The sequence below is a fragment of the Berghia stephanieae genome, chromosome 2 (genome assembly GCF_034508935.2).
Source record: "Berghia stephanieae isolate SIO BIC M18660-M18661 chromosome 2, UCSD_Bste_1.3, whole genome shotgun sequence".
Taxonomy (NCBI): Eukaryota; Metazoa; Mollusca; class Gastropoda; order Nudibranchia; family Aeolidiidae; genus Berghia; species Berghia stephanieae.
In genome coordinates, this window is record NC_088361.1 from 50,446,680 (window position 1) to 50,466,359 (window position 19,680).

The following is a 19,680-nucleotide window of genomic DNA, read 5'->3' on the forward strand; positions in this document are numbered from 1 at the left end:
TCTTTTAATATGATAGCTCGTGTACAACGTGAAAGAAGAGTAGTTTCTTTTTTACTAGCCCATTTTCTTCCTTTTTGTTGGTGTTGATATGACTACATTTGTTGCAAGTGCCGTGAAACCCTTAAAAACAAACAAATATCTTTCTCTTTCATAAACTAATTATGGGTTTTTAGGAAAATTAATTGCAAAGTACTTTTGCACATTTTGCTGTTTTTAGCTTGTAAAATTTGGGATTTTTTTTTTTCCGAAAAATCGCCATGTCAGTATTCTATATTCCTTTGAACTTAATTTTGAAAAGTCAAATGTTTTTTTAATTTATATATCAAATTGAGTCAACTGAAGTTTAGTTTATTAAATGAATAATATTTAGCAAATTTATCAGTCATATTTGTATAAGATTAGGATTATCAAATAATTTTCTTGTAATTTCAGACATTTGTTATGAAGCCCATCTCATAAAATTACAATCTTTGCTGCCCTCTGGATAGGACATTGGTCTATGGTAAACTACCTTCTGCAAGGTCTGCCTTAGACTCAGCTAATCAATAATTACCAAATGATGATGGACAGAGGGGAGAGGAAAGGAGTAAACAATAAAACGACTCTCTGTGGCTTCAAAGAAGACTGGGTGGGGTCTTTGACCTCCCATGGTGGGCAGGAGGTCACGCTGTGTCTTCTATCCCCTTGTATCTGTTTTCCGAGTTGCTTTCTGTCTTTGTCTTAGAATAGGATTACTTAGTTTTGCCATAGCCCTGGCCGGAGTCCTTGACTGGGAGGGAAACAGTCAAATGTATAGTTTTAGTTTTGATTATATTTTTTCCCTTGTAACTCATATCTGTGTTATGTACTCTTGCATCTATTATGAATATATAATATATATATATATATATAATATATATATATATATATATATATATATATATATATATATATATATATATATATATATATATATATATATATATATATATATATATATATTATATATATATGTGTGTGTGTGTGTGTGTGTGTATTCCTCTTAGTAGGGACCAGTATTTAGGTCTGGATGAGACTTAAGGAGTTAATCCCCATTTCTTTAGCATGAAACTGAAACAGACAATAGCAATTGCTTGCTGTCCACTAGTCTATTCCAAAGTACTTTCCACCAGATCTAACAGACCCAGCTACCCAATCTTTGCTGGATGTACAGGGGGGTCAGAAAAAAATCTCGACTACACCCAAGACCGATCTCAGACCCTTTGCATGTCACTGACAAAAAATCAGGAGACAATCAAGGGGTCTTACCCATTCATTTACAGTTCTCCCTTAATGATAATACTTTCTATATTAAATATTAATAGTGCTCCTCAGGATTGGTGGTGATTACTGAATGTTAATATTGCATTGTCATAGTCTGAAGGAAAGGTAAGATGTGCAGCTATATGATCTTGTGGTATGACACTCGCCCTCGAGAACCAGAGTTCGAGTCTCTCTCTGAGCAGCATATAATCGAGTCCTTGGAAAGGCTCTTTATTCCCATTCTTTCTCTGCACTCGGGTCTAAAATGAATACCTGACTGTTAACAGTGTCTTTTCTGTTGGAAAAAAATTGTAATATTGCCTAACGGGTGTCGTGTCTTGTCCTTCATGTTATGTGTTAGCTAGGGACCTTTTGTAAAGCATTTTGAGCATGTTTATTGGATATTGTGCTATCTATGTCAATGCTCAAATTTAAGATGCCAAGGTCATGTGATAAAAAAAAAAAGAAAAATAAGAATAATGGCTGTATGAAAACATTGAACGAGACCAAATCTTTTTGATTTAGAGAGATTGGATCTTTTTCTTTTAAATAGTTTATTGACAATGGAGAAAATACATTTCCAGACATTCTTTCCTTTACAACATTTTTGGTTTAGCCTTTTTAAAAATTCAGTTTAGACATAACTTTCATCAGTACCTACACCATCCTTAGTAGGTCACCGAGACCTCATAAGATAAGATTAAGATACAGACCTCCACCAACTCAAAGATGATTTCACATACACACGCACATGCTTGCACACCTGTACATGATCTGACAAAGTTATAATTGACAAGAGAAATAAATATAGGCGTCTAACCTTTCATATTAACAAATTGTTAGCTTACATCTGACTAACTGCCTCACAGTAAAGGATCTCACCCAATTCTTTGGCAAAATCAACTCCTATTCCATCTGAATGACAAATACAAAGGGTTGGAGTTGGAAAATGATACCATGGGTATAAGATAATAAAAGACAGCAGTGCTCAATAAACTGAGTAAATGTAATTTTATAATAATATATCATTTAACAAAGACATAAAGATCACAGATGGATGATAAAAAGGGGGGAAAAAACCTTGTTAATTATAAATACGTTACAATGACTGGAACAGAAATGCCATTTTCACGATTATATTATAAAAGCAATCACTCTAGTATTCATAGTAACATGTCAGGGTGAATCAGAAGTCAAATATGAATCTAATAAAAAAAATTTAATTCTTTGCAGTTTTAATCATGAAAAGCACATTAGGTTAACTGACATTTTACGGTACATCATAAAATTCAATTTTCAGTGTCTGGTTCGCTCCTACACAACAATAACACCAGATTAAGGCAGTTAATCATAAATATATATCCATTCTATTTCTGTTAAATGTCATCAAAGAGAAGCCACTGATATTACACTGACATTATTCATTAGAATTAGAGCTGCCGTCAAAATATAGGTTGCCAGAATCAAGTTTAGGAGAATTGTACTCTCCAAATGCAAACTATCAAGATGCATCGTAATTCTGTAACACAGTCAATCTTTGTGGGGGAAACTTGTCACGACACAATGGACACTCTTGCTGTAATTTTTTTTTAACAAAGAGAAAGAGAAAATTGCAATAATGATACGTAAATAAAAAAACAAAACAAAAAGCAAATATATATCAAATATCAGTGAACAGTAACAATACATTACTCACTACCTTTGGGATAGAATAAACATCAACTGAACCCCGCTATCCATTACCAGAGGATCTATTTTTTAAAATTGGGCAATGCTTAGATTCAAATCAGGTCCATGAGTGTCTGAGTCAAGTAATGAACATTATTTTTGGCTGAAGTGTTTTTTTATTGCACTGATGAGGCAACATTTTGGTCATCAGACACTTTGGGTGTTGATGCTTGTTCATCAATCAGACAATTATAGATAAGCATGGAATACAGTGTAGAAGACTGTTACAGAAAAATCAAATTGAACAAGCACCGAAAACTAAGGGACACTTTCAGAAAAAAAAACCCCCAAAAAACCCAACTATTTCAATATTGTACTCTTAGAGTTAAAAATGTAGGTAATAAATATGTACTTCTGCTAAGTTTTTTATCACAAATTACTTATACAGGGGTAACCAGTTTCGTAGAGCCATTTCACTACTAAGCCTGTAAATCGCTGGTGAATAAATTGACTGAACTTTTTGAAAATGCAAAAATAGACCAACCAGACAAAAACATGGATTAACAAACACAACACAGAAAAGAAGAAGAAGAAGGAGGATGAGGAGGAGAGAAGAAGAGGAGGAAGAAGTCAGCGGTCTTGTGTGAACAGTGTGAACAAAGAAAAAGAGAAAAAGCAATTATTGTCATAAGGAAAGAAAACTTCCGCTGTCAGCATTCATTCACCTTTTTATTAGAAGAAAAATATTTATTTCACATTCATTATTCCAAATCACTTTCAACCAGATACTAATACTAAGAAAGCGTTGGAACAGAAATTGTCAATCAGGTAATTTGCGTATGTCGGTAGCAAAATAGAGAGAAATAGCCCCATCCGACATGCTGTGTGTGTTAGTTGATTTCTCAGGCCAGGTGTGTTCGTTGACTCGTGACTCGACAAGACTTGTGGCGAGACAGTGAGGAATCGGAATCGACAGCGAATGCGTGTGGGAGGTACCGGGAATTGACTCATCCCGTGGAGTGAGCGAGTGACAATAATTGATCAGACAAAACTATAGAAGGAATTAAATTGACGTCACTCAGCTCCTTGTTTTTGTTTTTGGCCAGGCATTTTTATAAGTAGTTCTCACTAAATTCTATCAGTCAGACTATAAGCGTTCAAGGGTATACATAGTTTTCAGCATTGGTTTGTTATATCGGAGTGGCAGAGTTATGCGTAATTTAGCTTCACGCACAGCTAACTGGTTTGTTTTGTTTTTGACTCGCTTTATCAAGGCGACGAAATAAAAATTCCTTTGTTTTTCTTCTATTTCTATGTTTGTTATGTCTTTTGACGCGACAGATTTTTTTCTTTGTCTTTTTTTGTGTCGACACTTGACAGAATTTATCGAGCAAAGTTGTACCAACTGTCAGAAATCTGACAATTGTTGGAAGATTTACAGTGCCAGAAAGAGCTGAAAGAAAAATGCTCTTCCCAGAATAGAGCTTCCCAAATAATCACCCTTCCTCTCAGGAGATCGATCCTCAGTCTTCCTGATAATCTGGCAGGTACTTGTATATATTTATGTCTAGGTAGCACAGAAAATCACTCAGCTTTAATGTTTTACAGACTTAATTTGTTGGAATATGCATCAAGTCAAAGTAGTAGCGAGATGGTATCCACTGTTGCATCGTGTAAATCTAAGACACAAGCTAAATACATTTTTGGCATCCCTTTTTTCCCAGTAGAGTATCTTTTATAAATTTTTATAAGACATTAGAATAATGGTTCAAATGTCATTGGCTCTTTAAAGAAAAAGTGGACGCCATTGCTCAAGTTATTTATAAGTGTTGCTGGGTCAACAGCAGAAAACAAATATCCAATTTTGCTATTGGTTGAGATTGACGTGTAGATTGCTTTAATGGCCGATCATTTTTGCATTCGTTCATTTTAATCTTACACTTTGATTGTGAACTTTTCCAGACTTGTACAAACTAATTTCCTTATGATGGAGTTGGAGTTTTAAGTGTAAAGAATTATGAATGAATGTTATTGCTTCGTTGATCTATTAATAGGACACAAAAAGGGTAGTCTACAAGAAGTTGCCATGTAGTTGTAATTGCAAGATAAAGTTTTGTCACACATCCTACACAATTATTTAAAATCAAGTGGTGCTTGAAGAAAAAAAAAATGGGGGCAGCGTGGCTCAGCAGTGCGGTCATTGCTTTTACCCAAACGGTACCGAGTTCGATCACCCACCACTGCTCTGTGTGGCCTTGAGCAAGTCACCTCGCCCTAGCTCAGTTTGCGGCTGACGCCTGGGTTATTCCAGTCTTCCCTTGGAATAGACCCTAGAGACAAATTTTCCCTATGGGATGAATAAAAGGAGTTTTAGTTTATTATCTTATTTTAATGTTGATATTTCAAACTGTATATGTAGAAAATTGATAAGATAACAATATCAAGGTGTTTAAATTTGGATCTCCACTTAAGTAACTATAAGTGCTTTATAAAATAGATGGTTGTTTAGAAGCAGGTCTACATAAATGCATCAGATATAAACATATTGGAATTCTCACAGTATTATCAAATGTTCCAGCTTATGAGTTAAGCAGTTCAGTTGATAATGAAAAGCAGAATTTAAGTTGAAAGGTCATTTTCATCAATTGGAGTTTAAGTCCTTAGTTTTAAGAGAATGAAGAAAATCTCACCTTGGATTGGCACCATTCCAAAATACAAATCCAACAATAAAGGTGACCACATGGAGTCAATGTTGTAGACATTCGTTTTCCTAAACATAAAGGACATTTTTCGTGAGGTAGGACTGTCAGTCTCTCATTTGATGTCATTTCTCTGATGGCAACAATATGGAAAAGATTGAATAAGTTCACACCAAAATTCACAGTAGTGACAAAAACAAAACTAAACAAACAAAAAAGACTAATGAGTCAGGAAAAACTCAATGCCAAAAATCTTGCATTTGCTCGCTTTCACAATATTATGAAAAGGATTATTATTATCATGTGTATAAAGTAATCTTCATGATAGTATTTGATTTTATAAGAAATTATTGTATTCCTGGCAAAAGAAGATATAGTTATACGTCTATACAATTGATGCAAGACACAATTGACTCTATGATCAGCCATTACTGGAGACAGTAAAAATAGTATGCACCTATTAAAACAGCATCTAGCTCTGAAGCTTGAATCTGATTTGGATATTGCGCAATAAAAAAAACTACAAGATTTTTGTGAATTTTTCATTTTAATTTTTTAAAATTTTGAAGCCCTAACCATAAAGTAACACATTATCGACAAATGAACGATGTAAAACTTACTGTTCTAATTGAAGAGGCGCTATGTTCTTTTTCATGGAAATATAGACTTGGTATGCTTGGGCGAGAAATGAACATGTGATTTGAAGAAATGAAAGGTAACCAAGTATCCTAAAAGGTCCATTTTGGTGAGAGTTGCTTGCTCCTGATGATATCTGAATCTGAAAAGCAAATGTGTAACTCAGTTCTTGATTTAAACTAACCTTGTGCAATGGTTGTCTAAGATGAATTATTTTTATACGACTTTGGTATAACTGGTACGGTTTCTTAACCAATCATAGATTTTTAATAAAACTTAGCAATTATTAACTTAAGGTATTGTTCTTGTTGCTTGCAAATTTTTGACGGTTTCTGATTTCTTCTTCGTATTGAAACAGTGTCACAATTTTTTCAAGTTTTTTTTTTCTCATATAGCAATTTGTAAATATTTAGAAATACTTGAGAATTTTTTAATTTGTGAAACTGATCTTTTCCATAATTCTCATTATCTTTTAAGATTTCAAAAATTAACTAAAGGAAATGTTTCCAGCAGTTCTAGATTGACTTCCATTCTTCTAGTCTAGCATTGGGTCCACAATCACGGTGCTGGTCCATAAAATTTCAGAATCATTGGATCTTGCATCTCGCATTTGGGACCTTTGCAAAAATAAAATTGGGTGCGATATATTCAACTGGTAATATAGAAGTCTCCAAATAGTGACAAAACACATGGGCAGCACATGAATTAATTTAAGAAAGAAAAAATAAATTAATACATTTAAAGGCCTTATGTGACTTGCTAACTTACATAATAGATTCCAGCAAATCGTTTTGCTAGATGGTAAAATATGCCTTGAATGTAGAAATTTGCCAAGTGGAGACGGTGTGCTAATGATATTCCTTTTCTTATAAATGGGATGATGTGAAGGAGAGTTTTCCTGGTAGCAAGTGAGATAGGTAAAGATCCAGATGTTTGAAGTTGATGTTCAAATCTTTGGAGGAATGTCTGAAGAATGTAAGGGGCACAGACTTGCAAGGCAACCATTGCACCACGTCTCTATGGAAGAAAAATAATAAACAATTCAATTTCCCTAGCTCACAAACCATATTATTGGATGGACAAAATTTACACTATTATAATATTCTATTTCCTAAAATAAGACGAACACATTAATAGAAAAGCTCTTTATATTTCCGTCACAATAATAATAATAATAATAATAATAATAATAATAATAATAATCATCATCATCATCATCATCATCATCATTATTATTATTATTATTATTATTATTATAATGACTTTTAAGCGAGAATTGAATACAAAATTGATCTTTTTTATTTTTGACTTTAACTGCCCCAGCGAATATACGTAAAATAATTAATTACCCCATGTGAGTCAACAAGCGTGCGGAAATTTTAGGCAGACTTGCCAACCTACCTCAACCATTTGAAAAGATTTATCATATTTTTCCAAGTATTTATGCTCATTTTCTTGTATTTTTTCCCAAAAAATCATATTTTCCACACCGTACAACCATCCAAAATTTCAAATTTAACATTCACTGAATTTATGGAGACTTATCAAGCCAGTAGATAGTAGTAAAATCCTGTAAAACCTATGACAATCATCTGGCTACTCAGATTCTCATCTAGGTGGAGACAATATTTTTTTGAGCTTCAACTATTCCACTTTTATCATTTTCCCCCTTTTTTAACTTGTTAACTTTTCGCATTTATCATATTTTAATCAACATCCCCATTTTATCATATTTTGGACCTCAAAGCTTATTAAACTGTCACCACAGTTTTTCGCGGCTGCAAATGGTGTTCTTGGTGGGTCTTCTAGTCTAGCCTCCCATGGTGGGCAGAGAGTTCACGTACTGTGGTTTCTATCACCTATATTCTGTTTTCCCTTTCCATGTTGCTCTCTGTCTTTTTCTGGATTAAGATTGCTTGGATGACGTTTTTCCCTATATATTATCTCTCTGTTATTATACCCGCCTACTTGAAAATTTCCAAATCAGTAAACAACACAAAATTCATCAGTAATAAATGGTAAAATTTTAGTAACACTAAACCAAACAAAACAAAAAAATTTAAAAAAATAAAAAATGCTATGCTTACATTAAATAAATTTTGCTCTCCACCATTATGTGTTAGCGATCGACTTTTCTATCACGGGCATGAACTGAGCTGTGGCCTTTGTAACTTTAAGAGAACATTTTACTTCTTCTTGTAAAACTGCAGTAATTTAAAAGAAAAGAATAGAAATTTATAATACTGCCCATCAAATTGCTGTAAAAATCAAAATCCATAATATTTCTTCCATTTCCGTAAGACTGTAATTGTCACTTAATTTCTGTAACAATTACGGATAATCCGTATAAGTATAAGTAGGCGGGTATGATGTTATGTACTATTATCATTATGAGTATTGAATATTATTATACTTTTAAACATTTTAGTGGATCCTTCATAGCGGGGACCCCTTGCTTTGGCCTTGGTGGGGCTTTTGAGGTTATGTCAAAATTGGAACATCTGTGAATTTCTCCCAAAATCTACTGTTCTCTAAAGGGCAGGTTGTTGACAAAATTTGGTTGTAATTATTTGTTGTTGTTTTTATGTCTTTGCTTTTTTTTTTTTTTTTTTTTTTTTTTTTGGGGGGGGGGGGGGGGGGGGGGGGGGGCGTTGTTTTAGATTCAGAATTTTCTGATTTTATAGAGGTTAAGAAAATAGTGAAAATGTGCTTATATTACTCAGAAAAGGTTATTATGTTCAAATTTAAATCCATCAATACATTATATCACTTCTTAAGTATGCACAGTGTTATTAAAATTGATTCATGAAAATTCAAAGGACCACATTTTGTTTAACCTGTTTGAATTTTGTAAAACCTGCAGCAAATTTTTGGCAAAATTTTGCAATTCTTCATGGCAAATTTTTGGGTTTAATATGGCAAAAAACTGCGGGAACAGATTAAAATATGCAAAATCATACCGGATGGCAAGTCTGTGTAGGATCTTAAATCACTCAATCCTAAAGATTTATGCTACTCTTCAAAATTGGAAATAAATGTATTAAAAATGAGCATGTACATTGATAGTTTTATTCAACATGTAAAAACTAAAAACATTATCTTTGATACTTCACCTATAATTTGTCTCAGAAAAATGTAATAAATAGGCATGGGGTAAAAGTAACCCGGGTAAACCACGGATATAGTCGGTGTTAGGGTTGAGCGAGTTAAACTGCTATCAATGATCAACCCCCCCCCCCCCCCCCCCCCAAAAAAAAAAATTGAAATCCTTTCCTTATGTGATAGATTGTTGGCCAAATATGGCCCACCTGTTTGGAACTCACTTCCTTCATCTGACTGATTCTCCAACAGTGCTGAAATTTTCAAGAATATATATATATATATATATAATATATATATATATATATATATATATATATATATATATATATATATATATATATATATATATATATATATATATCTTACTATTAACATCACTGCTTATTCTTGTCAATTATCTGTACTGGTTTTTGTATGTGTACAATTGCGCATGCATGTGTGCGTGCATGTAGGTTTGTGTAGCATGTAAAAACATGTTAATTGTATGTGATGTAAAGTGCTGAAAAAAAAAGATTTTGGCGAGAGGTCCTTTTGATTTGAATAAATTCTTTTTATACTATTATTAAAGGTTGATTCTACATTACAATTACAATGATTAAAAACAACTTACCCATTTCGATGGCAAATGTCGCAAGGTATGGTCTGTTTGAATAATGTTGACATATTCTTCTCCAACTGTCTGAAGATCTAGCATATAAAAAAATATATATATATAAAGATGTTTCAAACATTCAAAAGTGAACTAAATTTCTTCATTTATTTGTCTAGCTGTCATGATCGATCCCAGTTGCAGGCGACATTTTTTCTGACCCCCCTGTCCACCCAGAAGTGATTGGGTAGCTGGGTCTGTTAGATCTGATGGAAAGTACTTTGCAATAGACTAGCGTCCTTTCCAAAGGTAGCATGCATTTGTCTGACATGGCGGTTTTTTGAAGAAAAAAAATCCCAAATTTTGTAAGATAAATACAGCAAAATTTGCAAAAATTTGAACAAATCTGTGATTAATTTTCCTAAAAACCCATAATCAGTTCATGAAAGAGAAAGGTATTTGTTTGCTTTTAAGGGTTTGACAGCACTTGCAACAAATGTAAGGTTATATCAGCGCAGGTAAAAGGAAGAAAATGGGATAGTAAAAAATAAACACTCTTGATTAATTATCTTGCACATTCTGCACGAGCCATCAAATTAAAAGAAAAAAATTGTTGGGTTTTTTTTTTCGCCTTTTTTTTCATTGCAAAATTGCTAAAATTTGCAAAAAATGCAGATATGCAAAAAAATTTGCACATATAGCGGCCGCAATGCAAATCAATGATATTTTGCGATTTTTTTTTGCAGCCGCAGCTGCAAGCGATGTAAAAAAACTGCCATGCCAGATTTATTATTCATGCTATAGAAACCAGAATTAACTCTGGCTCTGAAGGACTACCTATCTAGCTGTAATTGCAAGCTCTTATAATGTCAGAATAAGATGTCAAAAAGAAAGTAGTCATATATTCAAAGCCATCAGGCCCATCATCCTGTTTATCCAAATTTCTGTTGCATTGAAAATGATAGTCTTTTGCAGAGTACTTTTCTCCAGATCTAAAAAACCCAGGTACACTATTACTGCTGCTTCTCCTTTGAAAGGAAAAGTTGATAAATATAAGAATTCAGCATTTCTGAAAAGAGTTGTTGTAACTTGGTTTCCCGAAACTTTATTATAAAAACTTTAGTGTAGAATGATTGCAGTGCTTGATGATGCATCGTCAATTTCCAGTTTAACATGTATACCATCATTTAATTTTCAAGCGAACAATAGGAGGCATTTTGATCTTAGTCTCCATTGTTCATGAAAATAAATGTCTTTTTTGTGCCTGGCAATGGAATCAGTGAATACTGTGTTTGTTTCTATTTTATCATGCATGAACTCTCCTCTGAATTAAAAAAAGGCCTTCACATTGCAAGTGTACATTCTGAATTAACATTAGTCGGGTGAGTGATAAGTAAAGCCACACCTGTAACCTACTTTGATTCTGTCCAACTCTTATCTCCATTGTCATCGTTGCTGTTATGTTCTTGTTGGCTTTTGCTGTTTTTTCTATTTTTGTACGGGTTTTATAGACAATGTTGACTTCGAAGTGAATTTCTCACATTATAAAAGGTAAAAGGACATGTGCTACACGTTTGCTATAGTTTGTGGTATGTAAATTGCCCATCTTAGAGAAAAATCCTAAATCTAGAGAAGCTTTCACTGGATCAGTACCCTTCATAGTCTTCAGACAAAATTATGTGTACTTCAGGAACTGCTAAAAAAAAATCAAAAGTGATGACCAACCAAGTGATGTTATGTATTCAGCAATCAAATAATGTTGACCTTGCTTTCCATCATAGAATTTAGACCATATATAAATTACAAGAGGTTTTGGGCAGGCATGATTTGTAATTGGAAGATCCAACCATACTCAGAAAAACAGCTTTTTTTCTTTCTCGTCTCAGATGAATCTTCCTTGGCAAGGAAATATCACACAAATCTTTCACAACAGAATCAAAATCCCCAGTCAATTGGAATTCCCGGATGCGTCCCAGCAAGGCTGTACCTCGTAAATATTTGTTTCACAGATGGAGAAGTGTGCATGAGATGGATACTTATTTATCAGTTATATCACAGAGCTAATTTGCATTATCCGCACACACTTTAAAATGAAATATTCATTTCCATATCTAGTTGTCCTCATTTTTTACAGAAACCCTTGTCACTGTTTGTTATGTTCTTAGAAATTAAGTTTCCAAGAATAAAATAAAACAAAATGTTACAGTTAATAATGTTTATAAACAAACAATAACATATACTGATGCAGAGACTCCCAACAAGATAGACACTAAAACACTAGTTGTAAATGGACGGTATTAAGCCTCTATGGTTATATACACTCATTCCCATCATTTTGTATGGAAGCTTGAATTAAAATGATTTTAATATAAACTGTAAAACAAGGATTTCAATATTGCTTGTAGATACCCCACTTCACTTGTCTCTGAAGCCAATACATGAGAGCTCAAATGTAATGCTATGTTTAAATAATTCAAAAGTTTGAATTCCACGCAAACCATTATTCTCCCTTTATCAAAGAAAGAAAGAAACAACAAAAACAAACACAAAACAAAAAATGATTAGAAGACAACAAAATTTGGTTAAATGAAAAAAGAAAATTAATGATATTTGGCTTGTGTTACAGTGAATCTCACAGTGAATATTTATTACATGCTTTCCACAGTCAGCCATATACATACCCGAGAAAGTAGTCAGCACAAAATAAGTTACATTTGCTGCAAGGTCTAGGTGGTTCCTGTATTTAATCCATAAATGAGGCCCTGAAAATGAAATTATAGTAATTGAAGTATCAATCACTTCCATGACAATTTTGATAAATTAAACATCAAAATAAAATGCTTTGAATTCTCTATTCATTGGTACAATTTCAGTGTTCATCTTTATCAAATTCATTTTGAAAATATTGTATTGGAAAGATAGATAAATTTTATGGGGTAAAAATAAGCAGGCCACATTTTTTTAATTCCTGAAAACATTAACATACAAATGTTATTAGAAAGAAAAATGGTTGAATTTTAAATTATTTTAAAACTATCAAAACTGCTTCAAGGACACCCTTTACATTTGAATGGGAATTTCCATAAAATCGCATTCATTTCAAAATCTACTAAAGTAACACCATTTTAGCTTTGACTTCTGTGGTCAACTGTAATCAATTTTACATAGAGAATCTGTGATCTCACTACAGCCTCAAGGCCAGCATCTCAAGGTGATTGGTACAGTGTGGATTTGGCAGTAGAAGGGGACCGCTTGTATTCACTGAATTTGATTCAATTAAAAAATACATGGCAAGTGTTGGGTATCATTTTAAAAGTCTGAAAATAAATTTTTCATGTCAGAATGGCAAATTGGGACTCGAGTCTGAATAGTCTCCTGGGGCGTGCACAAACACAGGGGGACACATCACGGGCAAATAGTGTGACTGATAGAATCAGAAGAAGAGTTCAGAGAAAATTCTGTTTTGCCCATATAAGACTGACTCAGCTGATTGATACCTCTACCTCGGACTTTAGATGGATTGTTGTCTCTAATTCCTGATTTTATTTGGACATTGCGTAAAGTTGTTAGAAAAGCTTTTCCTTTATACCAGTTACTTTGACTTTTGTTCCTTTTGAAGGGTTTTAACTCAGTTTTTAAAAATTTCTAATGAACTTCCAATTGATCTATGATTTTGTCTTTCTCGCCAAATATAGCAGGTTTTGACTACCGATAGATGATAGTAACTATACCATTATTATTTTCATTTGCATCAATTTTATGGAATTATCAATAATTAAAACTACATTAAATTGAAATTAATAAAAAAAAATAATTTAATACTATGAGAGACAAGGATTAGGATATTTCGACTTGAGGCCTCCCCTGCTAGGGGAAACAACCCAAATATTCCCTCAACTAACCCTAAGAAAAAATAAAACCTAGTACATTTATCTAATCCTACTAGGAAAAACAAACACCCTATCACCTTTACTAAGACTTTTGACTAAGCCTAATAGAAAAAAAATCCTCTGACCTCCAGCTATCCCTAATAGACAAAAGAACCTAGGACTGATTTCAATATTTCACAAAACAAAATGGCAGCGGAAAACTAAAACAAAGGGTGTATTAGGAAAGTTTAAACTTTCACTAATCTTCAAGTTTTGTTCTAGAGTGTTTAAAATGTTACTATATATTGACAAAATGAATAAATAAATGCATGACAAAAGATCCACGGTGAAAACACAAATTGAAAGAAATGCTAGCATGAGGAGCTTTCGGAAGGCCACCCATGTTATGTTGTTAGAAAAAGAAAAAGCTTTTCATTTATACACCACAGTTAATTTGACTTTTACTTTTGTTACATAGAGTTTTAACTCTTTTCTTTTTAATTTCTATTCACTATCTGTATTTCCAATTGATCCATGATTTTGTCTTTCTCATTAATGTAAGCGGGTTTAGACGACATGTTGATAGTTACTAAAATCGTAATTTTGATTTGTATTAATTCTAAAAAAGTAATAATCAATAATCAAATTGTTTTTTGTTTTTAAACCCAACCAAAAATATGGTGGCATTTTTATGCATCTCCAGTGGACGTTTCAGGTTTCCCCTTTATCAACAAAACACGATGAATAAAACACAAAGAACGAATGAGATATGTGTGAATGGAGTAGTTAAGGTGGATGGGACAGGAAATAGAATACCCCTTTGTAAGGAAGTACGAATTAAAATATGACAATAAATATTAATAAAATTAATTAATTATACAGTTTTTATGAACCGCCGTTGGGGGTGTAAATTTGCGGTGTAGAAATGGACCCACAGAAAAAAGAGGTCTCTCATCTTATTTTCTGTGAATAGACCCATCTACGTCCATGAGTTTTAGATAGTTTTAGATTGTAGTTTGTCATGCTGCTTAGTGCTTACAGATGTACGACTACACAATGATAATAATTAAATAATAATAATAATAATAATAATAATAATAATAATAATAATAATAATAATAATAATTACATAATCAAAGGTAAAAACATGGCACACAAATCCTAATCACAATGACCAAAATATAAATAAATAAATAATTTTAGAAAATTAAAATCGAATTTCTTAAAAACAGAATAAAAGTTACTGAAAAACGACAACAACAACAACAAATAAACAAAACAAAAAAAAAGAAGAAAAAAAAACCACAATAAAAAGACAAAGTCGTGGTAAATGAATACACTGATGATAATGATAAAATATCATAAAATGATAACAATCGACGTACACACAAAAGTGCACGTCAATAACACATTGAATGGTACCGATGTTGTTTTTTAAAATAAGAATAATAATAATAATAATAATAATAATAATAATAATAATAATAACAACAATAATAGTATTAATAATAATAATACAGTGCAGTCTCTGGATTACAACACCCCCTGAATAACGACAACCCCTGGATAGCGACATTGACCTCTGGTCCCAAATTTTTGCTATATGTTATGAGTAACAAAAAACCCCAAATAGCAACATACATTTCAATAAAACCCCTGTTTAGCAACATTGTTATAGCAACAAATGGCATTTGAAACCGATGCTTGAAAGCCGACCTTTGTCATCTCGTACTCTTAACCAATTTTAAAAAAGCCTTTTTATCCTCCCACTGAGATCTTTTGTTACCGACCAATCAGAACACAATATGTTTACTACACTGCATGGAATCAGCACCAGTTCATAAGGAACCTCAGCAAAAGAAGATTACCGTGGATGGAACTCTCAAGGTTCCATTCATTTACCTTCCCTGTTAACTACCTGTCTGAGGTCATTGATGGAGGTTAACTGATATCAGGCAATGATGTGTCCAATGGCGGCATTTTTGGATATATTTATGGTCTTATATTATAATACATGTTGGAATGGCCGGGAAAACAATGACAGCCTCTTTCACTTTATTGTCTTCAATTAAAAAATCAATTGTTTTTTCTAAACATTAGTCCAAATTTGATATTATTGTGGTTAATACAGAGTTCTTGTTTTTGGGTTTATTTCTATGCAGTGGCTATTTTTACAGTCCCGTAAAGATGGTTCTCGGGGCTATTTTTACAGTCCCGTAAAGATGGTTCTCGGGGCTATTTTTACAGTCCCGTAAAGATGGTTCTCGGGGCTATTTTTACAGTCCCGTAAAGATGGTTCTCCGGGCTATTTTTACAGTCCCGTAAAGATGGTTCTCGGGGCTATTTTTACAGTCCCGTAGCGATTTTTACGGAACTGTCATTTTTATGACATATAATTTGTGTTGTTGCATAAGTTATGTTTACAGTACAGAACAGCCCATTTTCTATCATCAGTAGGCAGGTTAGGTTGTATGTCTTGATTTTTTTTCTGTCAAACAGACATAATATAGATCTAGTAGTTTATCAAACACTGAAAGTATTTAGTTCCTGCTTGAAGTCGATACCCCTCAAGATATAATACTTTACAGGTTGCCTTTTGTTTATACTTTACCAGTATTAACCAGTCAGGAAGGACTAACGGTTTATACAATTTTAAAAGACGTAACATTCAGGGTGTAGTCTTCTCATGTGAGAGTGGGTTCGAATCCCCTTTCAGAAAAGAGGCCGTTCACAAACCAATTGGACACATTTTGACCATTTTAGAACCCCCCCCTCCCAACCATATTGTGGACAAATGACTACCCCCCCCCCCCCCCCATGTGGATGTCCATGGTAAAAATGCACATTGCGAAACACCCCATATTGTTCTCTTGAATAATAATATTTAAAAAAAGAAAGTAAATAATGATGATGATTATCTACCATGGGCGGTCATGATCCAAAAGAATAGAGGTGCCCAAGACTGATCCTCATTAGGGTGCCGAGGTGGAGAGGACATTTTGCTTTGGTCCCACCATCGCGTTGCTCCTACTCCTTCACCAATTGACCCCGTGATTGTTCCGACCAGACAAGGGTGGTCGCTGTATTGCTCCTCCCTTCACAGTTAGGAGGTTGTTTTATTGTTCTCCGCCAAAGCGGTGCTCCCCTTGTGGTCAGACCCCTCTGCCTAGGTTTTGAGGTACCACTAGGGAAAGAGATAGATTGAGAAAAGGAGAAAGGAAAAAGAGAGAAGAGAAAGAGAGAGAGAGAGAGAGAGAGAGAGAGAGAGAGAGAGAGAGAGAGAGAGAGAGAGAGAGAGAAAGAGGAAGAAAGAGAGAGAGAGAGAAAGAGAGAGAGAGGGGGGGAGAGATAGAGAAAGAAAGAGATTGGGAAAGAATGAATGAAAGAGATAGAAGGAGAGAGAGAGAGAAAAAGAGAGATAGGGAAAGAAAGAATGAAATAAAGAGTGAGAGAGAGAGAGAAACAAAGAAAGATTGTAGAAAGAAATGGAGAGAGAGAGAGAGAGGGGGAAGAGAGAGAGAAAGAAAGAGAGGGGGAGAAAAACAAAGAAAAAAGAGAGGGGGGGGGAGATAGAGAAAGAAAGAGATTGGGAAAGAATGAAAGAAAGAAAGAGGGAGATAGAAAAAGAGAGATAGAGAAAGAAAAAGAGGGATAGAGAAGAATGAAAGAAAGAGTGAGAGAGAGAAACAAAGAAAGAAAGAAAGAAAGAGAGAGAGAGAAAGAGAGAGAGAGAGAGAGAGAGAGAGAGAGAGAGAGAGAGAGAGAGAGAGAGAGAGAGAGAAAGAGGGAGAGAAAGAGAAAGAAAGAAAGAGAGGGGGAGACAAAGAAAGAAAGAAAGAGAGAGAGAGAGAGAGAGAGAGAGAGAGAGAGAGAGAGAGAGAGAGAGAGAGGGTGGAGAGATATTATAAAGAAAGAGATTGGGAAGGAATGAAAGAAAGAGTGTGTGTGTGAGTGAGAGAGAGAGAGAGAGAGAGAGAGAGAGAGAGAGAGAGAGAGAGAGAGAGAGAGAGAGAGAGAGAGAGAGACTGCTAACTCGCCGCACCTGAACGAAGTAAGTGAGTTTTAGAGCTAATTCAGCGTCTACTCAGCCTATCTTACTATTTATAAATCTTTTACCGCAATGCCGTAAAAATAGCCACGAGAACCATCTTTACAGGACTGTAAAAATAGCCCCGAGAACCATCTTTACGGGACTGTAAAAATATTTTTATAATGTCGCTAGATCTACTAATTTTAATTGCTTGGAAATTTTGGTGCACTTAAACATTTTGGTATTCCAATCTCATCATCAGCATCGCATGGATTCTAATTAATACGTATTAAAATTAATATTAATTAATAATAAATGTTTTTACTTAATTACAATATTGGTATTCTATCACCCCCTCGCATTAATGGGCACTCATGCTAAACCCCCTACTAGAACAATATAAAAAACAAAGAATACTGGGGATGTAGGAGAAGGAGCTTTCGGAAGGCCTCCCGAGTTTAAACTTTGACTAATCTATAAAGGTTTGTACTATAGACTTTAAAATGCTTCTAATAGAGGTAGAAGTTCTAATGATGACAAATTGAATAAAATAAACACATATGTTACGGTGCATGAGAAAATCAGTCGCTTGGTGAAGAGCTTCGAGCTGAGATATTGCCAATTTTAGTTCGAAGGTCAATTTTTATCAAAAATGAGTTCTTGTCATAAAAGGTTAAATCAATCATTTTTATACATATTCGTGAAATATTAAAGCTTGATTTCACTTCTAAATATTTTATTTTAAATATTTTTTACAGCTAGTCTAGTCGAAAAAGTATGAAATTTGAGAAAAGTCGCTCGATATTTTTCCCATTTTTAGATCTCGCGGACGGACATTAGTTTTCTTAGAATCCAGTATGTAATGCATATCAAATTAAAGGGGATTCCCCTGGCTCTCCATTGAAACCTAGTGCACATGAATATATAAAGAATGCTGACCGAGAGAACCTCTGCGCATCCATGACTCGGGACTCGTCAATGGCCAGTCGAGTGAAGTCGAGTGACTTCGACGAATCTGGGTCACGGCAGTTTGATACACAAAACAATGCACTCACATATCGAAAAAAACACATTTTCCCCTCAAAATGCCTTTTTTTATCTTTACCTTGATCGACTCAACATATGCTTTTAATTAATGCACTTGTATTTTCTATTTTCTGCAAAATTCATTAAAATTATACAATGCCCTCCGTCGTCTAGCCTTTGTTTACATTCACAACCTTCACATCCGCAAACAAAAATGGCACAGAAAACATCACCGAAGCCGCTCAAGTAGCAAATATTATCAACCAGGCCACTAAAATCTGTTTTGGGGATGTTGTTCGAAGCGAGAGTGCCTCCCAAATAATACGAGAGTATTTCAGCACCAGAGATATCCTTTCTGATTCTTTGGAATTGGAAGACGATGATGAGTCAATATCCCTCGAACAAGAATGGGAGACACCCCCCTTCTGTCTTCGATTTAATCTAAGTTTTCACGTGTTTAAGGTTTTAATTTAAGCTCAGTCTATTAGAAATGGATTATCTGTGTAACACCATCTCTCTTGGTTTTGAACATTAATCAAGAAATTATATTTTAAGACCTTCGATTGTCATGACTAAGACTGAGACTGAGAATGAAACAAATTGTAAACATGGCACGAATGACTTTTGAGACGTGGATTAAATGATTTGGTTGGAATAAATTGATCGTTATGCTTTAATTTGACACTGGAAGGAGTTCCAAATGGTCCTGTCAATTCTATATTATACTTATACAACATAAAATACACTTATATTTGCTCTGACAGATGTGAATATGCTTGA

At 34.0% G+C, this 19,680-nt stretch overlaps 1 protein-coding gene across 2 annotated transcripts in view; it reads right to left on the reverse strand.

Moving 5' to 3' along the window:
- Window positions 1-1,794: 1,794 nt before the first annotated feature.
- Window positions 1,795-19,680, reverse strand: part of LOC144965103 (peroxisome biogenesis factor 10-like) — a 22,520-nt gene continuing 4,634 nt past the window's right edge. The window contains exons 2-7 of one of the 2 annotated variants that reach the window (XM_078900037.1): window positions 12,657-12,737; window positions 9,997-10,073; window positions 7,053-7,301; window positions 6,269-6,420; window positions 5,640-5,781; window positions 1,795-2,857 (exon numbers count right to left, since the gene is read on the reverse strand). In XM_078900037.1, the coding sequence (XP_078756163.1) occupies window positions 2,783-2,857; window positions 5,640-5,781; window positions 6,269-6,420; window positions 7,053-7,301; window positions 9,997-10,073; window positions 12,657-12,737 (776 nt within the window). In that variant the 3' untranslated portion in view covers window positions 1,795-2,782. Of the gene's footprint in view, window positions 2,858-5,639; window positions 5,782-6,268; window positions 6,427-7,052; window positions 7,302-9,996; window positions 10,074-12,656; window positions 12,738-19,680 lie in introns of both variants that reach the window. The other variant, XM_078900035.1, reaches the window with a different exon arrangement.